The 23,180-nt window shown below is 42.7% G+C and overlaps 1 protein-coding gene across 1 annotated transcript in view; it reads right to left on the bottom strand.

Moving 5' to 3' along the window:
• Nucleotides 1-23,180, bottom strand: part of LOC126298886 (uncharacterized) — a 51,533-nt gene that overhangs the window by 17,527 nt on the left and 10,826 nt on the right. Inside the window, exon 2 of the mRNA XM_049990419.1 lies at nucleotides 15,672-15,864. Coding sequence (XP_049846376.1) covers nucleotides 15,672-15,864 — 193 coding nt within the window. The remainder of the gene's footprint in view (nucleotides 1-15,671; nucleotides 15,865-23,180) is intronic.

Here is a 23,180-nt window from a genome sequence, read left to right as displayed (position 1 = left end):
GCCCTGTGTAAAATTCTACTAATTGGCTTCCTCTTTCATTCCTTTCCCCCAGTCAATATTCACCTACTATATTTGCTTCTTTTCGTTGTCCTACTATTGAATTCCAGTCTCGTATCACAAATTTTTGTCTCCCTTAACTATCTGCATAATTTTTTTTTTTTTATCTCTACATCCATTTCTTCAATCTCTTCATCATCCATGGAGCTAGCTGGCATATAAACTTGTACTACTGTGGTACGTGTGGGCTTAGTGTATCTTGGCTGTGATGAGTTCACTATGCAGTTCATAGTAGCTTACCCACATTCCCATTTTCTTATTCACTATTAAACCTACTTCTGAATTACCTCTATTTGACTTTATAATCCTGTATTCGCCTCACCAGATGTCCTGTTCCTCCTGCAACCGAACTTCACTAATTCCCACTGTAACTTGAACCTATCCATTTCCCTTTTTAAATTTTCTGACCTGCCTGCCTGATTAAGGGATCTGACATTCCATGCTCCAATCCACAGAATGCCAGTTTTGCTTCTCCTGATATCATCTTCCCGAGTAGTCCTCCCTGGAGGTTTGAGTGAGGGGACTATTTTACCTGCGGAATATTTTACCCAGGAAGATGACATCATCAGTTAACCATATAGTACAGCTGCATGCCCTCAGGAAAAATTACGGAGTAGTTTTCCCCTTCCTTTCAGCCGTTCTCAGTACCAGCATGGTAATGTCATTTTGGATGGTGTTACAATGCCAGATCAGTCAATCATCCAGACTGTTGCCCCTGCAACTATTGAAAAGGCTGCTGCCCCTGTTCAGGAACTATATATTTGTCTGGTCCCTCAATAGATACTCCTCTGACGTGGTTGCACGTATAGTGTGGCTATCTTTATCACTTTTTTTTTTGTGGTTTTAGGGCGCACAACTACAATGGTCATTAGCGCCCTGACTAATTTAGGAATGTACCGCGAGGCACAACGTTAAAACATCTACTAAAAGGGACAACACTATAAAAGACGTATTAACAGGCATAGGATTAAAAAACTACAGCATAATCAAACGTCCTTAGACAGGTGTGTCAAGTTGATAAAACGAAGAACGCGAGCAGCAGCCCCTGGGTCATCTGCTAAAATGGCATCCAGAGTACATGGCAGGCCAAGATCAAGACGCAGCGTAGTAAAATCCGGACAGGACGTTAAAATGTGGCGGACCGTCAGCAATTGCCCACATGGACAGAACGGCACCGGCGCTGACGTCAGCAGATGGCGATGGCTGAACTGGCAGTGTCCAATTCATAGCCGGGCCAAAACGACCTCCTCCCACCGAGAAGGACGTGAAGACGACGTCCAAGCTGCGGGAAGAGGTTTCAAGGCCCGAAGCTTGTTGTCCCTAAGTGCAGCCCAATCGGCATGCCACAGCGATAAAATGCGCCGACAAATGACCGTGCTACAATCTGATGAAGGAACATAACAAGAAGCCGTCCGAGGCTGGAGGACCGCAGCCTTGGCCGCGGCATCTGCAGCAACGTTCCCAGGGATACCGACATGGCCAGGAACCCACATAAAGAGCTAACTGGAGACCCGTCGTTCACCAGCTGCTGAAGAGAGCGTTGGATCCGGTGCACGAAAGGGTGAACCGGATACGGATCACTGAGGCTTTGGATGGCGCTCACTTAATCGGAGCAGATGACATAAGCAGAATGTCGGTGGCGGCAGACGTAAAGAACAGCCTGGTAGAGGGCAAAGAGCTCAGCTGTGAAGACCGAACAATGGCCATGTAGCCGGTATTTGAAACTTTGTGCCCCGACAATAAAAGAACACCTGACCCCGTCATTGGTCTTACAGCCATCTGTATAAATGAAGGTCATATTAATGAACTTCGAACGAAGTTCGACAAAACGGGAGTGGTATACTGAACCGGGGGTAACCTCCTTTGGGAGCGAGCGGAGGTCAAGGTGAACGCGAACCTGAGCCTGGAGCCAAGGTGGCATGTGGCTCTCGCCCACTCTAAAGGTTGCAGGGAGTGAAAAATCAAGGTGTTGAAGGAGGTGACGAAAGCGAACTCCAGGGGGTAGCAGGGCAGAGACATACAACCCGTACTGACGGTCAAGAGAGTCGTCAAAAAAGGAACGATACAATGGGTGGTCGGGTATTGACAGAAGCCGACAGGCGTAACGACAAAGCAGTATATCGCGCCAGTAGGTGAGTGGCAATTCACCGGCTTCAGCATGAAGACTCTCGACGGGACTAGTATAAAACGCTCCGATCGCAAGCCGTAAACCCCGATGTTGTATGGAGTTGAGGCGGCGTAAGATGGATGACCGTGCAGAGGAGTATACAAAGCACCCATAATCCAGCTTGGAGCAGATGATCGACTGATATAGGCAAAGTAGGACGGTTCGATCCGCTCCCCACGACGTGCCACTGAGAACACGGAGGACATTTAGAGAACGGGTACAACGGGCAGCCAAATAGGACACATATGGATACCAACTAAATTTCCTTTCAAATGGAAGACCTAAAAATTTTGTTGTCTCCACGAATGGGAGAGCAACGGGGCCGAGTCGTAAGGATGGTGGGAGAAACTCTTTGTAGTGCCAGAAGTTAATACAGACCGTTTTCTCGGCAGAAAAACGGAAGCCATTGGCGACACTCCAGGAGTAAAGACAGTCAAGAGAATGCTGAAGACAGCGCTCCAGGAAACATGGGTGCTGCGCGCTGCAATAGATGGTAAAATCGTCCACGAAAAGGGAGCCTGATATATCATCTGGGAGGCAATCCATTATTGGATTGATCGCTATGCCGAAGAGAGTGACGCTCAAAACGGAGCCCTGTGGCACCCCGTTCTCCTGGAGAAAGGTGTCTGACAGGACAGAACCCACACATACCCTGAACTGTCGATCCATTAAAAAGGAACGAATAAAAAGAGGGAGGTGACCGCGAAAGCCCCATGTATGCATGGTGCGGAGAATTCCCGCCCTCCAACAGGTGTCGTAAGCCATCTCCAAATCAAAGAACAAAGCCGCAGTCGGGCGCTTCATAATGAAGGTCGACAAGGTAACCAGATGGTCAACAGCAGAGCGGCGCCTACGAAATCCACATTGTACATTGGTAAGTAGGTGTCGAGATTCGAGCAGCCAAACCAAACGAGAGTTATCCATTCGCTCCATCACCTTACAGACACAGCTGGTAAGCGAGATGGGTCGATAACTGGAAGGCAAAAGCTTGTCCTTCCCCGGCTTAGGAATCGGTACAACAATAGACTCGCGCAAGCATGCGGGAACATGTCCCTCAATCCAGATGCGATTGTAAGTACGAAGAAGGAAACCTTTACCCGCAGGAGAAAGGTTCTTCAGCATCTGAATATGAATAGAATCAGGCCCCAGAGTGGAGGACCGTGACCGGGCAAGTGCATTTTCGAGTTCCTGCATGGTGAATGGGGCATTGTAGTTTTCACAATTCGAGGAGTGGAAATTAGGTAGCTGAGCCTCCTCTGCCTGTTTTCGGGGGAGGAAGGCAGGGGGGTAATGAGTGGAGCTCGATACCTCTGCCAAAAAGCGGCCGAAGGCATTGGAGACCACCTCAGGGGCCACAAGGACGTCATTCGCGACCGTCAAGCCAGGAACTGGTGAGTGGACCTTAGAGCCAGATAGCCGGCGCAGGCTACCCCAGACAACAGAAGAAGGAGTAAAACTGTTGAAGGTGCTTGTGAAAGCAGCCCAGCTGGCTTTCTTGCTTTCTTTAAAAATACGACGACACTGCGCACGTAATCATTTATAATTGATACAATTCGCCACTGTAGGGTGGCGTTTAAAGGTGCGTAAAGCACGTCGACGAGCACGTAAGGCGTCTCTACATGCTGCAGTCCACCAGGGGACCGGTACGCGGCGTGGAGAAGAAGTAGTGTGAGGGATGGAATATTCAGCAGCAGTGAGTATGACTTCCATGAGGTGTGCGGCCTGACTATCGCAGCTTGTGAAGGTTTGATCCTGAAAGGTCACCCTGGAAGAGAAGAGCCCCCAGTCTGCTTTGCAGATGTTCCAACTAGTTGAGCACGTACAGGGGGTATGATGCAGGAGATGGATAACACGCGGGAAGTGGTCGCTCGAATATGTATCAGAAAGCGCATACCACTCAAACCGGCATGCACGTTGGGTAGTACATAAAGAGAGGTCTAAATGGGAATAGGTGTGAGAGGTGTCTGAAAGGAAAGTAGGGGCGCCACTATTGAGGCAGACAAGATTGAGTTGGTTGAAAACGTCTGCTAACAAGGAGCCCCTCGGACAGGATGCTGGAGAGCCCCAAAGAGGATGGTGAGCATTGAAGTCTCCAGTTAACAAAAATGGTGCAGGGAGCTGAGCAATAATTTGCAGCACGTCTGCCCTGGTAACGGCAGATGACGATGGAGTGTAAACGGTACAGATGGAAAATGTAAAAGTGGGGAGAGTAATGTGGATGGCAACTGCCTGCAGGCTGGTGTGCAATGTGATGGGATCATAGTAGATATCATCCCGGACCAGCAACATAACCCCTCCATGAGCCGGAATACCTGCCACAGGGGGTAAGTCAAAACGCTCAGAGGTGTAGTGTGCCAAGGCAATTTGATCGCATGGGCGTAGCTTCGTTTCCTGGAGGGTTACGACGAGCGGACGGTGCGAGCGGAGCAGCAATTTCAAGTCCTCTCGGCTTGAACGAATGCTGCGAATATTCCAGTGAATAAGTGCCATCGTGAGAAGAAGAAGATGCAAGAAGGGGTCATCTCGAAGGCCGCTGAGGGCCCAGCTTCGAACGAGCACTGCCGCCGCTAGCAGGAGGCGGACAGTCATCGTCCATTTGTTCTATAGGTTCATTCGGCCATCTTGTGAAGATGGCCGGGAGGGGGAGCTTCCTCTGCTGGTGAACGGCCAGATGTTCGGCTACCAGCGGTGCGGCCAGGCGAAATGGATGACGGCCTGGGGCGGCAACCGCTGGTTGGCGCAGGAGGAGAAATGCGGCGTGGTGGGGAAGGAGAACTGTGCTTCCTATGAGCCTTCTTGGAAGGTCGTTTTGTGGAAGGATTGGTCGATGGCTGAGGGTTCGAGGTACGTAGAAGGTCTGCATGAGACGGTTCCTTCTTGAAGGCAGGTGTTTCTGACTTCTGGCTCTTCGTCCTGGCAGAAGCTGATAAAGGTGCTTGTGTCGGAGGGGCGATGGGAGGAAGAGGAGACATCGACCGGGCAATCTTAGCACTGGCCGAACAGACGACCGTAGTGCTGAAGGTCAGATCGCATGTCTGCGTCGCCACCTCCCTGGTAGTTCGAGGAGAGGCGAGGACAGTACTGTACTTCCCCGCTGGGAGCAACGTGGGCTTCCTACTAGCGAATAGCTTGCGAGCAGCCGATGTGGAGACTTTCTCTTTGACCCGAATTTCTTGGATACAGCGTTCTTCCTTGTAGATGGGACAGTCGTGGGAGGACGCTGCATGGTCACCGTGACAGTTCACATAACGAGGAGACGGAGGTGGACAGTCACCCTCATGGGCATCCCTGTCACAAGTCACACATGTAGCCGCATTGGAACAAGACTGGCGAGTGTGAATAAAAGGCTGACACTGGTAGCAGCGCGTAGGTTCGGGACATAGGGGCGAACAGAAATAACCTCGTAGCCCGCTTTGATGCGCGACGGCAGCTGAACACTATCAAAGGTCAAGAAAAGTGTCCGGGTCGGTACAAGGTCATTGTTGACCTTTTTCATGACCCTATGGACAGCCGTCACGCCCTGCTCAGCGAGGAAAGACTGAATCTCCTCGTCAGTCAATCCGTCGAATGATCTAGTATATACCAGACCACGAGACGAATTCAAAGTGCGGTGAGCCTCCACCCGGACAGGGAACGTGTACAGGAGTGTGGCCCGAAGCAGTTTTTGTGCCTGAAAGGTGCTCTTAGTTTCTAGTAACAAGGTACCATTACGCAACCTGGTACAAGACTTGACAGATCCGGCTATGGCATCTACGCCCTTCTGGATAATGAAAGGATTGACAGAGGAAAAATCCTTTCCGTACTCAGATCGAGAAACTACGAGGAACGGTGGGGCAGGCTGTAGTACTTTTGTCACTGGTGGCTGGTCAAGTTTCCGTTTGTGGGCAGAAGTCGAGAGAGAAGAAGAAGATAAATAAATTGCGGAAGAATCCCCACGATTGCCAGCATCTCCGATGGTGCGCTCCTTCCTTGTGGGGACCCTCTCAGAGGGCACTCCCACCTTAGGTGATTGTTCACACCTCAGGTCACACCTCCCGAGAAATGGACGGAGGGACCAATCGGCATGGTCGGAAGGTGTCCGCTCAGGCAATCACCCCTCCCTGGGCCTGGCCTTTACCAGGGGGTACGTGCATGCCTTACTTGTCTACCCAGGGCGGGGAATTAGCATTACCCCATCACCGGCTATGCGTGCGAACGTGTGGGTCGGCCTTCAGGCACGCACAGGGAGGAAGGAAGAAGAGGAAAAAGAAAGGAGAGAGGGAAAGAAAGGACAGAGGGCGAGGAGAAGAGGGCGAGGAGAAGAGGGCGAGGAGAAGAGGGCGAGGAGAAGAGGGCGAGGAGAAGAGGGCGAGGAGAAGAGGGCGAGGAGAAGAGGGCGAGGAGAAGAGGGCGAGGAGAAGAGGGCGAGGAGAAGAGGGCGAGGAGAAGAGGGCGAGGAGAAGAGGGCGAGGAGAAGAGGGCGAGGAGAAGAGGGCGAGGAGAAGAGGGCGAGGAGAAGAGGGCGAGGAGAAGAGGGCGAGGAGAAGAGGGCAAGGAGAAGAGGGCAAGGAGAAGAGGGCAAGGAGAAGAGGGCAAGGAGAAGAGGGCAAGGAGAAGAGGGCAAGGAGAAGAGGGCAAGGAGAAGAGGGCAAGGAGAAGAGGGCAAGGAGAAGAGGGCAAGGAGAAGAGGGCAAGGAGAAGAGGGCAAGGAGAAGAAGGCAAGGAGAAGAAGGCAAGGAGAAGAAGGCAAGGAGAAGAAGGCAAGGAGAAGAAGGCAAGGAGAAGAGTAAGTAAGACAGTGAGATGGAGAAAAACAAAAAAAAGGAACCAACCAAAGGAAGGAAGAAACCAGAAGAAGTGAAAAACTAAATTAACGCAGATATAGGTCGTGAATCCGTCCGTCTCCGGACGCAGGCGCTAACTACCCCCTTGAGGGGGAGGGACTCCTTTTAGTCACCTCTTACGACAGGCAGGAGTACCGCGGATCTATTCTAACCCCCGAACCTGCAGAGGGGATCTTTATCACTGAGACACGAAAGCCACCCCACCGACGGCAAGGTCAATGCTTTTGGGGGAGAGAGTACAGTCTATAATGATACTGCTGCTACCACCATGTGTCTCATTAAGGAGGAAGTTGAAATCTTGGAGTGTCGGTCATTTTACCGAATATCAGTGTCATCCACACACAATATTTTGACGTGACTCGTTGCCTTCATCAGGCTCTACCCGAGATGGCTCATCAGGTGGAACAGGTTGAATATTTAAACCAGGTGGTTATATTTAAACTTATGGTATTCCAAGTGCTGCAGGACACTGAAACATCATAGGTATGTTCATTAATTGGTGCTCTTGTCCAACATCCTGAAAAACATAATAGTTCCACTTCCTGCCACCAGATGAAAATATGGCACACTAAGCGGTCATAGTGTGGTGCGGGTGCAGGGAAAGGTGAGGAATGATCAAACATGTGATAATGGTCATTGTGGCTCATTTATTAGGATACAGTGACAAGTTACATGTATTCAGTATGGCCTCCCAACTCAGCAACATGCTGCATCCGTAACACGCCATGGTCGACAGTTGTTCACAGCATAGTAATCAGAATGATATGTCATTGTATGCTATCCTTCAGATCGGGAAGAGTCTGGATACATCCCTGACAGACACAATCTTTCAGAAACCGCCACAACCAGAAGTCACATGGGTTTAGGACGTGCAGTCATTACCGAAGGCTGCTCGAAGTAAATCTTTCACCTGCCAATTGACATGTGGTGTCATCCAATCTTGAGTAAAAATAGTGGTGTGGACACAGTTGCATTCTTGCAAGCTGGAATAAGTGTTACAGAAGTATGTCCTTATAACATGCAGATGTCACTGTACATCCAACAGGCCTGTGAGCTGTCAGCAGCTAGAAGAAAAGCTGACAAAGGATGAAGGAGTTTGTGAATCCACACCAAACAGTCACATACGTTGGGTGCAGTGGATGTTCCTAAACAACATATGGTGGGAGAACACCACATGTTAGTTCTGTGCATTCACGACACTACGCAGAGTAAAAAATGCTTTGCCCGTCCAAAGAAAATTCCCTTGTCACATGTCATGCATTTCCATGAGTGCCGAAAACCAAAGGTCATAATCACAGCATTGCAGCCTATCTTGGGCCTTTATCTGTTGACTATTCTGTGTCTTGTAGGAATACCAGCATGTGCTGCAAAATCATTTGAAAAGTTGACAAGGGAAGAAACAATTCCTGTGGCACAGCTTGACTACTGGCTGCAGAATCTGAAGCATGTGCGGCTTGGCTGGATGTAGCTACAGCAACTTCATGAACAACTGCCATGGGAATGGGCTGTCTTCCTCTCCCTGCCTCACTGCCTGTTCCTCTAAATTTCTTTGTCATATTATTTAGCCCATTTATTGACTTCGGGCCTCTTTGCCACTTTTTCTGTCAGCAATACTCTTGCAGTGCAGCGCTGCTATTGCTGCTGTTCTGATAAAATAACTTTACCAACACTGTACAATCTTTCTTCTCCATAGCCACTGAACTTCACACAGAAAACTTCAATCTTTTTAACACTTTACACCAACAGTCACTTCCAAAAAGAAATCAACACCTTTCGCCAAGTGACAAACAGCATACTGATGTCAAAACAAAGAAACATTCCACATTCTGACTGCTTACAGAGCCATATTTTTCACCTGGTGATAGAAAGAGAACTATTCTTTTTTTTTCAGCATACTCCATGAATGCACTTATTAATGAACATACCTCCAGTGTTTCAGTGCCCTGTGATGTACACATTCCTCACTGCAGCAGCCATAAGACTGTCCATTTAATTATAAGCACCTGATACCTACTGCTCTCCCCCCCCCCCCCCCCCCCTTCCATGGTCAGGTCTAGGCACACCATCTGCAGTCCATTCCCACTAGTAATGTCTTGAAATTTTCTGTCTTCAGTGAGGTGTACCTGGCCTCAAGTTGGCTTTCTGGTTTTGGTCCGGTTCACCTGACAGCGATCTGGTGTATCCTGTTCACTGTTTGGGATTCATTCTTCATGTCCAAATTCTCAGATTATCTTTTTGTTGAGTTCTGATATTGCAACCATTGTGTTTTAGCAACTCCAATGCAGGATCCCAGACTTTGCTGAGTTGCTAGCCCATGCCATTATTAGTGAAGCTTTTGCCACCTTTACCACTAATGACACTCTTAAAACAATGTTCTAGCATCTGGGGGTCTGTGGCACAACCCTTGTTTCTTCATGGACCATGGTATGATTAAGTTCCAGTCAATGCTCAGCAATGGCTGATTTAGTTGCCTTTCTCAGCCGAGTGTGTAGCTGATGTCTTTGGCATCTGACATCCACTGTTCTAGTTTGGCCAATTTACGACACACCACATTGGCACGGTTTATTATAAATTCTTGGTTTTCATAAACCAAGGTCATCACCCACATTTCCCAGTAGTCCTCTTATTTTGGTAGGACAGGACACGCACATGATGGTATGCTTCTTGAGAATCCTGTTGATCTTGACAGAAACAGATCATGCAGTAAGCCATAGTCTTTGCTCCACCTTGCTCTTCTTCTGTCATATGACAGAATTGTTGGTTGAAAGGCCTTATGAATCTGTTTGACCATGTATCCATTTTTGCAGAAGCATAAGCATAGGTGCTCTATTTCTGGTGCCAAACTGTCTTAGTCTGATGAGATATGTGCCCTGTGGACCAATGTCTTTAGAAATCCATTCTTCTGCACTAGATGATGACCGCTACTAACTTGTGCTGGTTTGTGATACATACTGTGACCAAACAATAGGTAATGACCCATCTGCTCTCTTTTTGACCAATACATCCAGAAATGGCAGCTGACTAATATTTGGGTGGTATGAGTTACGATGTTCCAAAAACTCACTAATACTCTCCCTAATATGAGGACAGATCACAAAGATATCACCTACACACCTAGAGAACCTTGTGGGTTTGTATATAGCCATATATTATGCTTCTTCCTTATATTTCTCCATGAATGGTTCGGCAGCCCCTGGAGATGGGGCTGACCATTTCACTCTTGCCTGTCCATAATATTGGCCCCTATACAGAATATAAGTTTATATCATGAATATATGCCCAAAGAGTTCCATTTGAGCATCATCAAATTTCTTTGCAATCAGTTCCAGTGAGCCTTCCAATGGAACTTTGGTAAACAGGGAGATCACATCAAAACTGACCATTGTATCAGATTCCATGATATATACTTGTTCGAGATGTTGCACAAAGTTCTCTGAGTTGTGGATGTGGTGAATACACTTCCCCGATAAGGGCACAGCAGTTTCTTCAAATACTAAATTTGTGCGTAAGGTCATAGCATTTTTCGATAAGTTTAATAAACACAATAGACACACATTACAGAGACCTTAACCATCAATAATATATTATCCTTCACTATTTGCAACAGTCTGCCAAAGCTGGACTAACTTTTCGATACCGTGACAGTAAGACTCACGAGATTTTGAGATGAAGAACACGTCAAGCCACGACTGGAGTGCATTTACATCTGGAGAGGAAGCTGTTTGATAGCAAGAAGATGTGTAGGGGTTATTACAATGAACTTGGTGCACTGATAGGGTGCAGAAATTTTGAGACTGAAAACCTTGAAATGTGTGTGAATGTATCACGCTAAAATTTCTGCTCCCTTGATGATATATAGGAATGAGTAAATGTGTAGTTTTATGATGTTGCTCTGGCATTCATTCATGTAATTTGATGTTATTCTGTGAACTCATCTTTCATTTACATATTTTAGATGTCTGTTTTGTGCACATTTTGTTTGAGGTGTTTGTTGGGCTATGGGTGGCATCGGGGCACATGCAGAGAGACCTCAGCACCAGCCACTGCTCCCAGGAATAAGCCAGACAGAAGATACCACAAATCATAACAAACAATGCAGAAGGCTGGTGAGAACATCGGGATTTGATAGATATTTTACGCAGTCTCTTAGCTGACGTCTCTGGATGGATCTATTATGATAGCATTGCAGGAGAAATCATACACCGTGTGACAGTTTGAAAATAAAATAATTTGTCAATGAGAACTCCCTTCTAATGGGTTAAATAGAATGGGTAAATAACTGTTTTGTATGGTGTACTACAGTCCGAGAACTGTACGAGAGTAGTGCACAGTTGTCACATTCACTGTCGCTGTTTAACACAGTATCACTAACAAATTTGTGTGGCAGCCCTGCAGCCTGATACAGCTATCCTCCCTTGTAGTGGTAATACGTGGTTGACCAGAACCTTAATGATGAGTATGCCTGCGCTCACGTTCCCATACAGTCCAACTGTCGCACTTCAATGCCTCAAAAATCTGTATATTGCACGATTTGACTAGCTGGGCAAATTCACAATGAGGCACCTTTCAAAAGCTGCCAGGTGTCAATAATGTTCTCTCACAATTGGCGTCTCCATGTCCTTCGCAGTGATCACTCAGTATCTAACACTTTTCACCTCCCTTATATACCCTATTAGGCCTGGTAACAACACACCCACCAACGGTGTATACATGTGCAAAGTTACACTGACATCTGACCATTCCTCTGGGACTTCACTTTTGTTGTCAGCACTGTGTGTGTGTGTGTGTGTGTGTGTGTGTGTGTGTGTGTGTGTGGGGGGGGGGGGGGGGGGGGGGGGGTGTTCATGAGTGAGTGCTGTAGTTTGTTTTCAATTACTTCATTTTATGAACTACAAATCATATGATGCAGTTTATAATCACCAGGATGCCACTTTTAAAATTCTATAACGTGGCCTTCAGAATGCCTATAAACTGACAACATAAATAGTTCCGAAAGCCCTTGTTTGGGCTAAGAACATCTTCCAGAGATGCGCTACTGCCCCAATTAGAACATACAAGAAAACAGTAAAAGTACGCAATAACAACAACCTTTTACACTGGAAAGTAATTATGCAGGGTATCCCAATGTGAAAGCAGAATTCAGTTTCTGTATAAAATTCTCAATGTGAAGCTTTCAAGATAGATTCTCATTTATAATGAGTACCATGAACTTAAAACATTAAGAAATTATCTCCCTCTCCCCCCCCCCCCCCCCCTCCCCCGGCGCCCCATTTGTGAGCTACCAATGGCGAGTGTAGAAAGACTACATTGAGCACCACAGTTTGTTTCTGACAACTTGTATGGACCTGAAACTTCCTAGCATATTAGAAGTGTGTGGTGAACTGGGGTTCAAACATGGGGGCTCGTTGCCTTTTGGGGGCAAGTGCTCTATCATATGAGCTATCCAAAGAAGACTCACAAACCTCCATGAACAGCTTTATTTCCACCTGAAGTACTTGTACCTTCCAAACTTCACCAAAGTTCTCCTACCTACCTAGTGGGATTAACGCTTCTGAAAGAAATGTTCTGCACAGAAATGGTTTAGCTACAGCTTAGAGGATTGTTTCCAAAATGAATTTTCACTCTGCAATGGAGTGTGCACCGATTTGAAATTTCCTAGTGACTGATTGCTTTTCTCTATTTTTGTTTCTTCACACAACTTCCTTTGGGAACCATCAGTTTTTTAAATAGAGGCTCTACTACATAAGCACTTGGACATGCAGATAATATTTCGTCTCACAGGCCATCTGTTTAGATGTTTGTCTTTGGGACAGACAGTTATTAGTGTCAACAAAAATTATGTAAAGAACATCAGTGGCTGCAGGACTTCATACAACTTTTTTGCTTCAGAGTATGGGAGATATATATGTCATCTTTAACGTCTATATTTTCTCTTCCCTAGTGAACATTGGAAAATGCCTGTGCCAAATATGTCTCAGAATAATTGAAGCACAACTCTGGGAATGAGCAAATGGTTGCACTTTGTGAACGAGTTGCCCTTTTAACCACAATTAAATAGCCATCACAAACTATAGCAGTATGATGAAATCTCTGACAAACTATGGTGGACTTGGGATGTAAGGGTGGGCTTTGCATAAACCACCAGGATAGCTGTGCACATTGTCATGCCACTTCCAGGATTTGGGAAGGTGTGCTGGCTCCAGATCAAATCTTCCCAGTGGATTAGCTATGAGGGATAGTGTGCCAGCCAGCTTGGATGCGATTTTTAGGCTGTTCCCCATATCCAACTCGGTGAATATTGTGCTGCTACCAACATCCTGCCTCAGATACAGGATTTGCACATATTCTGAAAACTGATTCATACTTTCACATGGGTTAACACTACACGAAGACAGATGAGACACACAAATACCGTCCCCGGGAGGAGTGACAACAGGAAAGTCATCTGGCCACTATCTACCACTATCATTGCCAAATCCAGATTAACATATTAGGACCCTTACTTTTCTGTTTGGAGATGATACAAATGTTGCAATATATAGTAAATCATGTATAGCCTAAGAAAGGTCGGATAATGAAATTTTGCTGGACATCAATAAATGGCTCTAGCCAATTATCTGTCATTAAACCTTGAAAAAACATACTATATGCAGTTCAGAACTTGTAAAAGGTTTACTGCCAGTATGTGCTTAAAATATAATGACAAGCAGAGATAAGAAGTTGACAGTGTTAAATTCTTGGGATTACAGCTTGATAATAAATTTAACTAGGAGGAGCATACCACTGAACTGCAGAACTACCTAAACAAATCTCTAATTGCTATGCAAATGTTATCAGATGTAAGCGATACAAAAATAAAGAGGCTCGTGTATTATGCTTACTTTCATTCCATAACGTCATATGAGATTATTTTATGAGGTACATTATTAAGCTAAGCTAAAGTACTCCTCGCTAAAAACGTGCAACATGAATTATTTATGGGGTGAACTCAAGAACGTCCAGCAGAGGGTAGTTTAAAGAACTAACTATTGCTAACTACTGCTTCCCAATACATTTATTTCTTAATTAAATTTGTTATTAAAATATATCATTTTTCAAACTAACAGCTCAGTTCATGTAATCAATACTAGAAATAAGAATAACTTTCACAAAGATTTAAAGTCAGTCACTTTGGTTTAGCAAAGTGTCCACTACTCAGAAGTAGTTCATATTTTCCATAATATGCCAGCAGCCATAAAAAGTTTAACGAATAGTTAAGTTCAGTTTGAGAAGAGCCTAAAGGATTTATTGGTGGCCAGCTGCTCCTACTCCTTTGATGAATTTATGAGCAGAACCAACTGATACATGTGTGTTAATAACAACATCACATGATGTGAATATTGGATACAATCTGTCTTCTTTACAAATTTACACAGTAATGTCATCATTGTAAGTAAGTACTGTAAAATGTTTTTATTTTTTGTTTTGTTTTAAATAGATGATATGGGTCTACAAGAGTAAGAATTATCATATGCACCTAAGTGTAATGAATATTTATTATTTTGTGACAAGTTTTATATCCTTTTACATGGAAATATGCCCTTTTTTTTACCAATTCCACATCGACAAGGGAAATTTCATTTTGGGATCTGTGGGAGGTACAATAGCATATCTGTTCTTATTTTGTAAATATTTTTGGTGTATTCTTGTTTTCTTCCAAGTCATACATCCCAGAGGACCACCTCATTATGGATCAATTGGATCGAAAAGTACATCTAATGTAATCTACTGATAAGGCCAGGAAAGAGAAGAAGATATCCACCTTTTGTGTATAATGGTAAAACCAGGCTATTACTTGTTAAAATGATAATTTGCTCAAATATGCCACTCACTCTTTTCATAGTACTGTATACTTCAGAATCTCCCAGTACACAAATCTGAAAGAACATTTAAATTACTTGCAGACATCTTTTCCTGACTAGACAACATATCCAAAATTGTAATCTTAACAAATTACATTTTTCTACTAAAAATTAAAAAATAAAAAAAACACAAGGACACTATCCAATGGTTTTGCTATGATTTCTGAGGCTGTCTGTCACTCAACACTTGAACTATATGGTGGATGGTTACTTCTCACCATTACTCTTTTCACTGTTTATTAACATTAAATAAAGTGTGCCCCCCCCCCCCCCCCAAAACGTGGCATGACCTTATGAGTTTCCCTGTATACTTATTTTACATACTATTCTTGTTCCCAACCAGCTTTCAGAAGATCACAATATTATGAGGGAAAAAAAAATCATTGTACTATATTTTCAATTCCATGTATCTGCTCTGAGCCACTCTTTGCAAAATGTTGATACTGATAGCAATGAATACACCATCAGTTCTGAAAAGCACAGATATAATCAATAATCCACACCAAGCATGTTTTAGTCAGAGCCTTTTCATTTCTTCAAGACCATGCAAAGATGAAATAATAAATCTGAAAATGAAGATGACCAGTGCCGTACTATGTCAATTTAGACACACACACACACACACACACACACACACACACACACACACACACTACTACTACTACTACTACTACTACTACTACTACTACTAACACACAGAAATATTAGCATATTATCACTCACTGATCATCCATTGAGGCTGCTGACTGGACAGGGCAGCACTGATAACGTGAATCCCAACAGCACTCCGTATAATGACTAGGGTCACCTGGACCAGGGCACGTCAGAAGCCCTTCTTTCCGTCTCAGGGAAGCACTTGTTCCATTTGTGTTTTCCAGGCTCAGTTCGTCCCCATTTAGCCAACACTGAGCACTGGCTGAAAGTAAACACACATATCAACATTACGGCACAATTCAAATCAACATGACTGCAAACATATAAAGCCACACTCCAACATCAAATTCATAGCAAACATTTCAACAGGGCTGAAGTAATATTCTTACTATTCCTAGAGCACATTCAATTACTTGTTACTGAATAATCAAATATACTGTCAAACATATACAACTTATGTTTTCATATGGCTGTAGTGTCTTCCAGTATTACTGATTTAAAAAAAAAGACAATTCTGATACCAAACCTTAAGTGTGTGTCACAAAATTTAGACATGTTTCGACAAAGAAAACAATATACTATCATTAAAAAAAATCTGCAGGTGGTGACTGGACATCCACAAAGGTAATCAAATCAATGTATAAAAGAGTAAGCTGTTCTCCAATTGCATTAATAAATCAATCTTTCAAACAAAGTTTTATCCCAGATGTATAAAATTATGCAGAAATGAAGTCACTCTTTAAAAAAAATAGTCTTATCAATAGTGTCTGAGAGAGCAGCACTTGTTCCATTTGTGTTTTCCAGGCTCAGTTCGTCCCCATTTAGCCAACACTGAGCTGAGAGAGCAGCTGGTATCCAGGTACAAAATTTTACTGTAAGACATGAGATTATTTTGAACTATCAGTTTGATTTAGAGCAAAGAAAAAATACTACCTATATGTCATAAATTAGTTTACTGATAAGTACCTCACTAAACAACAACAACAACTTCTGTCACTCCACAATGGCCTTTAATTCAATAAACCACACTAACTAGAGAAACATGCAACTGAGGGTAGTGCCCTACAGTGGCCTATGTCATTCCTACATTATGGAAGGCAGAGGTTAATTATATCCTACAACATACCAAAATATCTTTTAGAATGAAGAACAACACCAAGAGTGCCTGAATACTCTACTTTCAGTCTGTGTTTATTGATTTACCCACAAAATAAACTTGCACAACCAAAGCATAAACACTAAACAAATGAAGCTTGTGCATCAGAGCTCTCCAGACAAACAAGGTGAAGATAACAGTTTGTTACATATTGTACATGATTTCCCTAAACATTTAATAGATAGCCAACAACAAAATTCTGCAGAAGATTGTGGTTCAAGGGTAAGTAGGAAACAATGTTACAAAATTGAAATAAATGGGTGCAGTGACTTAATATGTATGAATAACTTCAAGTATATAAACTGTTACAGTGACATATGCATCAGATGCAAATAGCAAACAATCAAACAAAATGAACAGATCAGTGTCACAATCTAAATAGCCCTAACAATGTTGGAAAGTCCTCAGACAAAAACTCTGCAAAAAATGCAGAGGCACCTTTTCAAGAAGTACACAGGAAATGGAGAAGAAATGTATATTTTGGCAGTGAAGCAAAAACCTTGGTGACTACTAAGGGCAAAATATATTGAGACTTTGGCTGAAGACCATAATCATTCATACAAAAGTAACTACTACGCACCAAAAAAGGATGCAGGCTCACTACCTTATAATTCTTTTGTATCTGCAAGTGACAAATCAAAAAGTAGCACCACAACAATAGTTGGTAGAGCAGACAAACAGGGAATGCTGTATGTGGAAAAAGGACATGGCTACATGTGAGCACAGTCAAAAGTGGCACAACTCCTGAAATTGCCATTAGCTTCCTGCGTAAGACCTTCCCTAGCCATTAGCCATAACTTTATAGCTGAAAGTCTTGAAACGAAGGGGCTTAATATCAGTTTCAAAGTTATGATGACTTTAAGCTTAGAGATAAAATAATGGATAGCACTATATGGCCCAAAAATATTGTGATAAAGCTTTTTTTTTATTCTGGAGACTGGGCAATATTCCTGTGAAATAAGCTCTTTTGTGACGGACACCAAGAGTACCTGACTTTAAATAGATCACATAATGCTCAGAATCTCTCTCGCATTGTTATACGCAGTGCCAATGTACAATATCTTACAAAAAAACTGTGTCATCATTCTGTATAGAAGAAATGAAGCCAGAAGTACTGTGTGTATGTTACCTTCAGTTTTCAGTGCAAGAACCTGAGTACTACAACTGTATTGAATACTCAAATTTGGTAACTGCATGGTACAGAATAACTGCTTTCTTTGATAGTATATATATATATATATATATTGCCATATATATATATATGCGTTTATATATATATATATATATATATATATATATATATATATATATATATATATATATACCAACAGAAAATTCAGTGTTAAAGAAATTGATTTAAAAAGCTTCTGTGTGGTCCTTTGATTATAAGAGCTGGCTGCTTTGACGTTATTAGATCTTAATATAATTACTGTCTCAGTACACCATTCTCCAAATGGCAACTATGAAAATTTTATCATCCAAATGGAATCTTGCCTTAGCTACTTAATTAAAAACTGAAAAAAAAACTGCATTGTGTGGTGATTTCAATATACATTTTGGTAAAGAGTACTAAGGAGAGAGACTTTATGAACATAATATCCAGTTATGAACTATCTGTAGCAAATCATTTACCAACCACAGGTGTTGTTTGTTGCCGTGAAACTGTGACCACAAACCTAAATACTTGGGATTATGACATGACTGCAGTTGACCCAATGATCCCTGACCACAGAGCACTGCTCCAGGAAATTTATATAAAAAGACCTAGTAATCAACCAAATGTCTCCTGGCATTATAATTATTTACTCACAAAAAGGTTTATAAATATGGAAACATTAACTGCTTTTCAGACAGCACTATCTGCAGTAGTGTGGTAGCCAGGGTTACAGGAGATGAAAGCAACTGATGCATTCTCAGAGTTCTTCCAGACCATCAAAACCAAATGTGATTTTATAAAGCCACAGAAGACCAAAAAATTTCCTGTGAACATGTCCACAACACAGATAAAATGTGGAGGAAGAAAAAACATGGTATACCAGTGAACTGAACAAATTAAAATGCATTGTACTGCTTTACACTGAGGTGACGAAAGTCATGGGACAGTGATCTGCATGTGTACATATAGTGGTAGCATTGCATACAGCAAGTATAAAAGGGCAGAGCATTGGCGAAGCTGTCATTTGTACTCGAGTAATTCAAGATTATGGCCACACTACAGGAATTAAGAGAGTCTGAACATGGAATGGTAGTTGGAGCTAGACACATGAGACATCCCATTTCAGAAATCACTAGGGATTTCAGTATTCTGAGATTCACAGTGTCAAGAGTGTACCGAAAATGACAATTTCAGGCATTAACTCTCACCACAGACAATGCAGTGGCCAACGGCCTTCACTTGATGACTGGGAACTGTGGCTTTTTCATAAAATTGCCAGTGATAAACAGATAAACTGTGTAAAATACCACAGAAATCAATTTGGAACATATAACAGATGTATCCAGAAGGATAGTGCAACAAAATTTGTTGTTTATGGGCTATGGCACCATATGATTAATGGGAGTGTCACTCCTATCAGCATGACATTGCCTGTAGTGCCTCTCCTGGGCTCATGACTATTGGTTGGAGCCTACACAACAGGAAAACCATGGCCTCATCAGATGAGTCCCAATTTCAATTGGTAAGATGGTAGAGTTCAAATGTGGTGCAGATCCTACAAAGCCATGGACCCAAGTTGTCAATGAGGCACAGTGCAAGCTGGTTGTGGCACCATAATGGTGTGGGATGCGTTTACATGGAATGGACTGGGTATTCTGGACCAATTGAACTGATAACTGACTGGAAATGGTTATGTTCAATTACATGAAACCATTTGCAGCCATTCGTGGACTTCATGTTCCCAAACATGTCACTGGGCCACAACTGTTTGCAATTGGTTTGAAGACCATTATGGATGATTCAAGTGAATTATTTGGGCACCAAGAATGCCCGACATGCAACCCACTGAACATTTCTGAGACATAACTGAGGCCAGTTTGTGCACAAATTCCTGCACTGGCAGCACTTTCACAATTGTGGTCTGTTCTAGAGGCATCATGGCTCAACATCTCTGCAGGAGACTTCCAATGACTCGTTGAGTCCAAGCCACATCGAGTTTCTGCACTATGATGGGCAAAAGGAGGTATCCCACGACTTTTCACCTCAGTGTACATGATCCCTCCAAAACAGCAACAGATCCCAGTGCAAGGGACATATTTTACATAAAATATTTAAAAGTAAAAATATATAGAAAGGATGCAGAAGATGCCAAATAGAAAAGAAATGATAGGTTCAGTGTAGGAGCTCACAACTCATGCAAGGCAGCCTGGGACCTGGATCAATGAAAATATGAAAATAAACATCCACCACTCACTCAAGCTTGTGTAGTCCAGATGATTTCAACAATTATTTTACTGACACTGTGAGAAACACTAAGTACAATCCCTAGACTTGCTGTACGAAATGACAAAAGGTGCACCATGATGAGCTAGAGGAAATTAGAAAAAATTAAATAATAAATATTGTCGCAGAAGAGGCTGAGTAGCGCAGTCGCCGTGGTGTGGTGATTGTGATGCTGGTCTGTTGCATGGAGGGTCGCGAGTTCAAAACTGAACTGGACTGTAAAATTTTAATTTCTATATTCGGTTCGGGTACATTCTAGAAGTATCCACAAACGTCAAGAATCATTGTACTGGAATGTTCTGCAACTGTATATACACTGTATGTGTTCTGGCCGGAGGCAGTTCACTCTGTGCTCTTGTATGTGCAAGTACTGAATAAGCCTTCATTAAGTGAAGTTAGTGTTCGTCATTCATCTAATTACACCTCCTCCTACGTGACATTATTGTAAAATCTTATAAGCCTTCTGACATTTTGATGTCCACTAATATCCTTAAAGTATTTATGATATTACTGAATCTTTAATTATGGTAATTATTAAGTGCATCTCTGGCTGGTGCATTTCCAGACTTTCTGAAACTTGCATGGGCAGTACAATTTATAAAAAGGGTGACCCAGGAGTGGTAGTAAGCTTCAAACAATCTTAATAATTTCAACCTCTACTGAAGTCATTGAGACTGCAATGAAAGATCAAATCTCAAATTACTTAGAAATTAATTAACTGTTCTCAGTTGCACAGCATGGTTTCTGGAACTGTAAATCTACAACAGTACATCTGGTTACTGGGATAAAGAACAGTTTTGAAGAAAAAGGATCTTTAGAACTGACCCTTGTGGCCTTAGTAAGGTGTTTGACTGCAGTCCTCATAATGTCCTCCTAAATAAACTTAAGGAGTATGCAGTTGGAGGCAATGTTCTGGCAACCCTCAAAACTTATATGGAATACAGAATATCATACAAGTCCAAGGAGCACTATCATGTGAATAGAAGTTGGAATACAGTGTGACACAGGGAGCAGTAATGGGTCGCCCTCTTGTTCCTAGTTTTTGTAAATGATTCGCAAATGACAACTCTGTACTCAAAAAGCATCAAAGCCAGCAAGGCTCATGAAGAGGCAGTGGCCTTGTTTAATGTGACAAAATCATGGTTTCCAATAAACAAAATGAAAACCAATGAAGGAAAAAAATGCAAGAATTGATATGCAGCCTCACTGACAAAAAATACCTAAACTGTGTAGGGGTCGTGAAACTTCTGGGGTTCATGGTGGGTAGCAAACTCTTGGTAAGAACACAATGCACATGGGAGTGACAAACTGTCACCAGTCATTTACATCCTGAGAAAATTGAAACGTGATAACTGATCAGTATTTCCTAATACTTTGTTATTAATTGTTTCACAGCCGCATTGGCTATGGCCTGTTACAATGGGGCCACTCTACATATAGACAGAAAAAAAGGAAAGAAGACAACGATCACAACATCCAGGAGGAGATAGGAGAAAAGAACACTGCAGGCCATTATAAATGGCCATTATTCCCAATTTTGTTAATCATTATGTATTTTTGAGCTACCTTCAAGTTAAGAAAAATCTAAACTTCAGCCAGAGGCGTGAGTTACACAACCACAATTCCCACAACAAAGAGAGCATAAACATACTATCCTGCTGACTGTACAAAACAAGATACGGTTTCCCAAAATATTTCCCCAAGAAACTACCCATGGAAGTGCAGGTTCTGTCACTGGAGAGGTTCAAGGATAAAATTTGAAGAAACTTAAAACTATGTCTGCTCTACTTCAAAAAAATTTTTTTTCACTGTGAAGAAAATGAATGAATTTACTGAACTTTCTCTAAAACTAGTGACTATGTTAGAACTCAAATGTCAATAGTAGATTAAATGTATCTATACTAAAATGCTTAATGTTTTAAATTTTTTTGTATTGTTACATTTCATTTGTACTGTAAAATATGTGTGTTTTGTAACTTTTGACACAGTCTATCCAGCGATGGTTGGCAAACGTAACAGACTTATAATAATCTTGACACACACACACACACACACACACACACACACACACACACACACACACACAAAAAAAAAAAAAAAAAATCCTGACAGCTTCATTAATACACTTTATGGTTCAGAAACATGGTTTCAGCTAAGCAGCCCTACACAAACTCTGAACATCCTAAAACCACATATGGTGGGATTCAGGAGCCAACAATCAAAATGCCAGGAAATAAAAATAAGCCACAAAAATAAGGACACAGAGGATGTGGAATCTGTCAAATTTCTAGGACTGCATGTATATACATATTTAAACTGGAATATACATATTGAGTACCTACCAAGTAATTTATGTAGCTTTACATTGCTATGCAAATATTGTCTGGTACCACTGACATGTACACACACAAAACTGCATGCTGTAGTTGTTTTAAATCAGCAATCCTGAATGACATTGTTTTTTGGGGAAGTTCTGGTAATGAATCACATATACTGATGTTAGAGAACCAAGTTATCATAAACATGTACTGCACATGTCAATGAACCATGTCATCCACTACTTGGAAATTTAACAATCCCCTCCCTATACACAGTAACTCAAGTCACGTGCCGGCCGCGGTGGTCTAGCGGTTCTAGGCGCTCAGTCAGGAACCGCGCGGCTGCTACGGTCGCAGGTTCGAATCCTGCCTCGGGCATGGATGTGTGTGATGTCCTTAGGTTAGTTAGGTTTAAGTAGTTCTAAGTTCTAGGGGACTAATGACCTAAGATGTTAAGTCCCATAGTGCTCAGAGCCATTTTTTTCAAGTCACGTGCCCCAGGACAAATAGGGTGAAATAGAACTCCACCAACAAACTTTCAGAGGTAATAGTATGGCCTCAAAACAAGTAAAAAAGGGCTCTGAAGTGCATGCCTTAAGACTTATGAGCACTTCAATAGATGAGATGTTTTCACAGTAGCGAAGATAAACTAGTGCTCATAACTT

The sequence above is a fragment of the Schistocerca gregaria genome, chromosome X (assembly GCF_023897955.1).
Source record: "Schistocerca gregaria isolate iqSchGreg1 chromosome X, iqSchGreg1.2, whole genome shotgun sequence".
Lineage (NCBI taxonomy): Eukaryota > Metazoa > Arthropoda > Insecta > Orthoptera > Acrididae > Schistocerca > Schistocerca gregaria.
The sequence above is the reverse complement of the archived record's forward strand: the minus strand, read 5'-3'. Positions and strand labels throughout refer to the sequence as shown.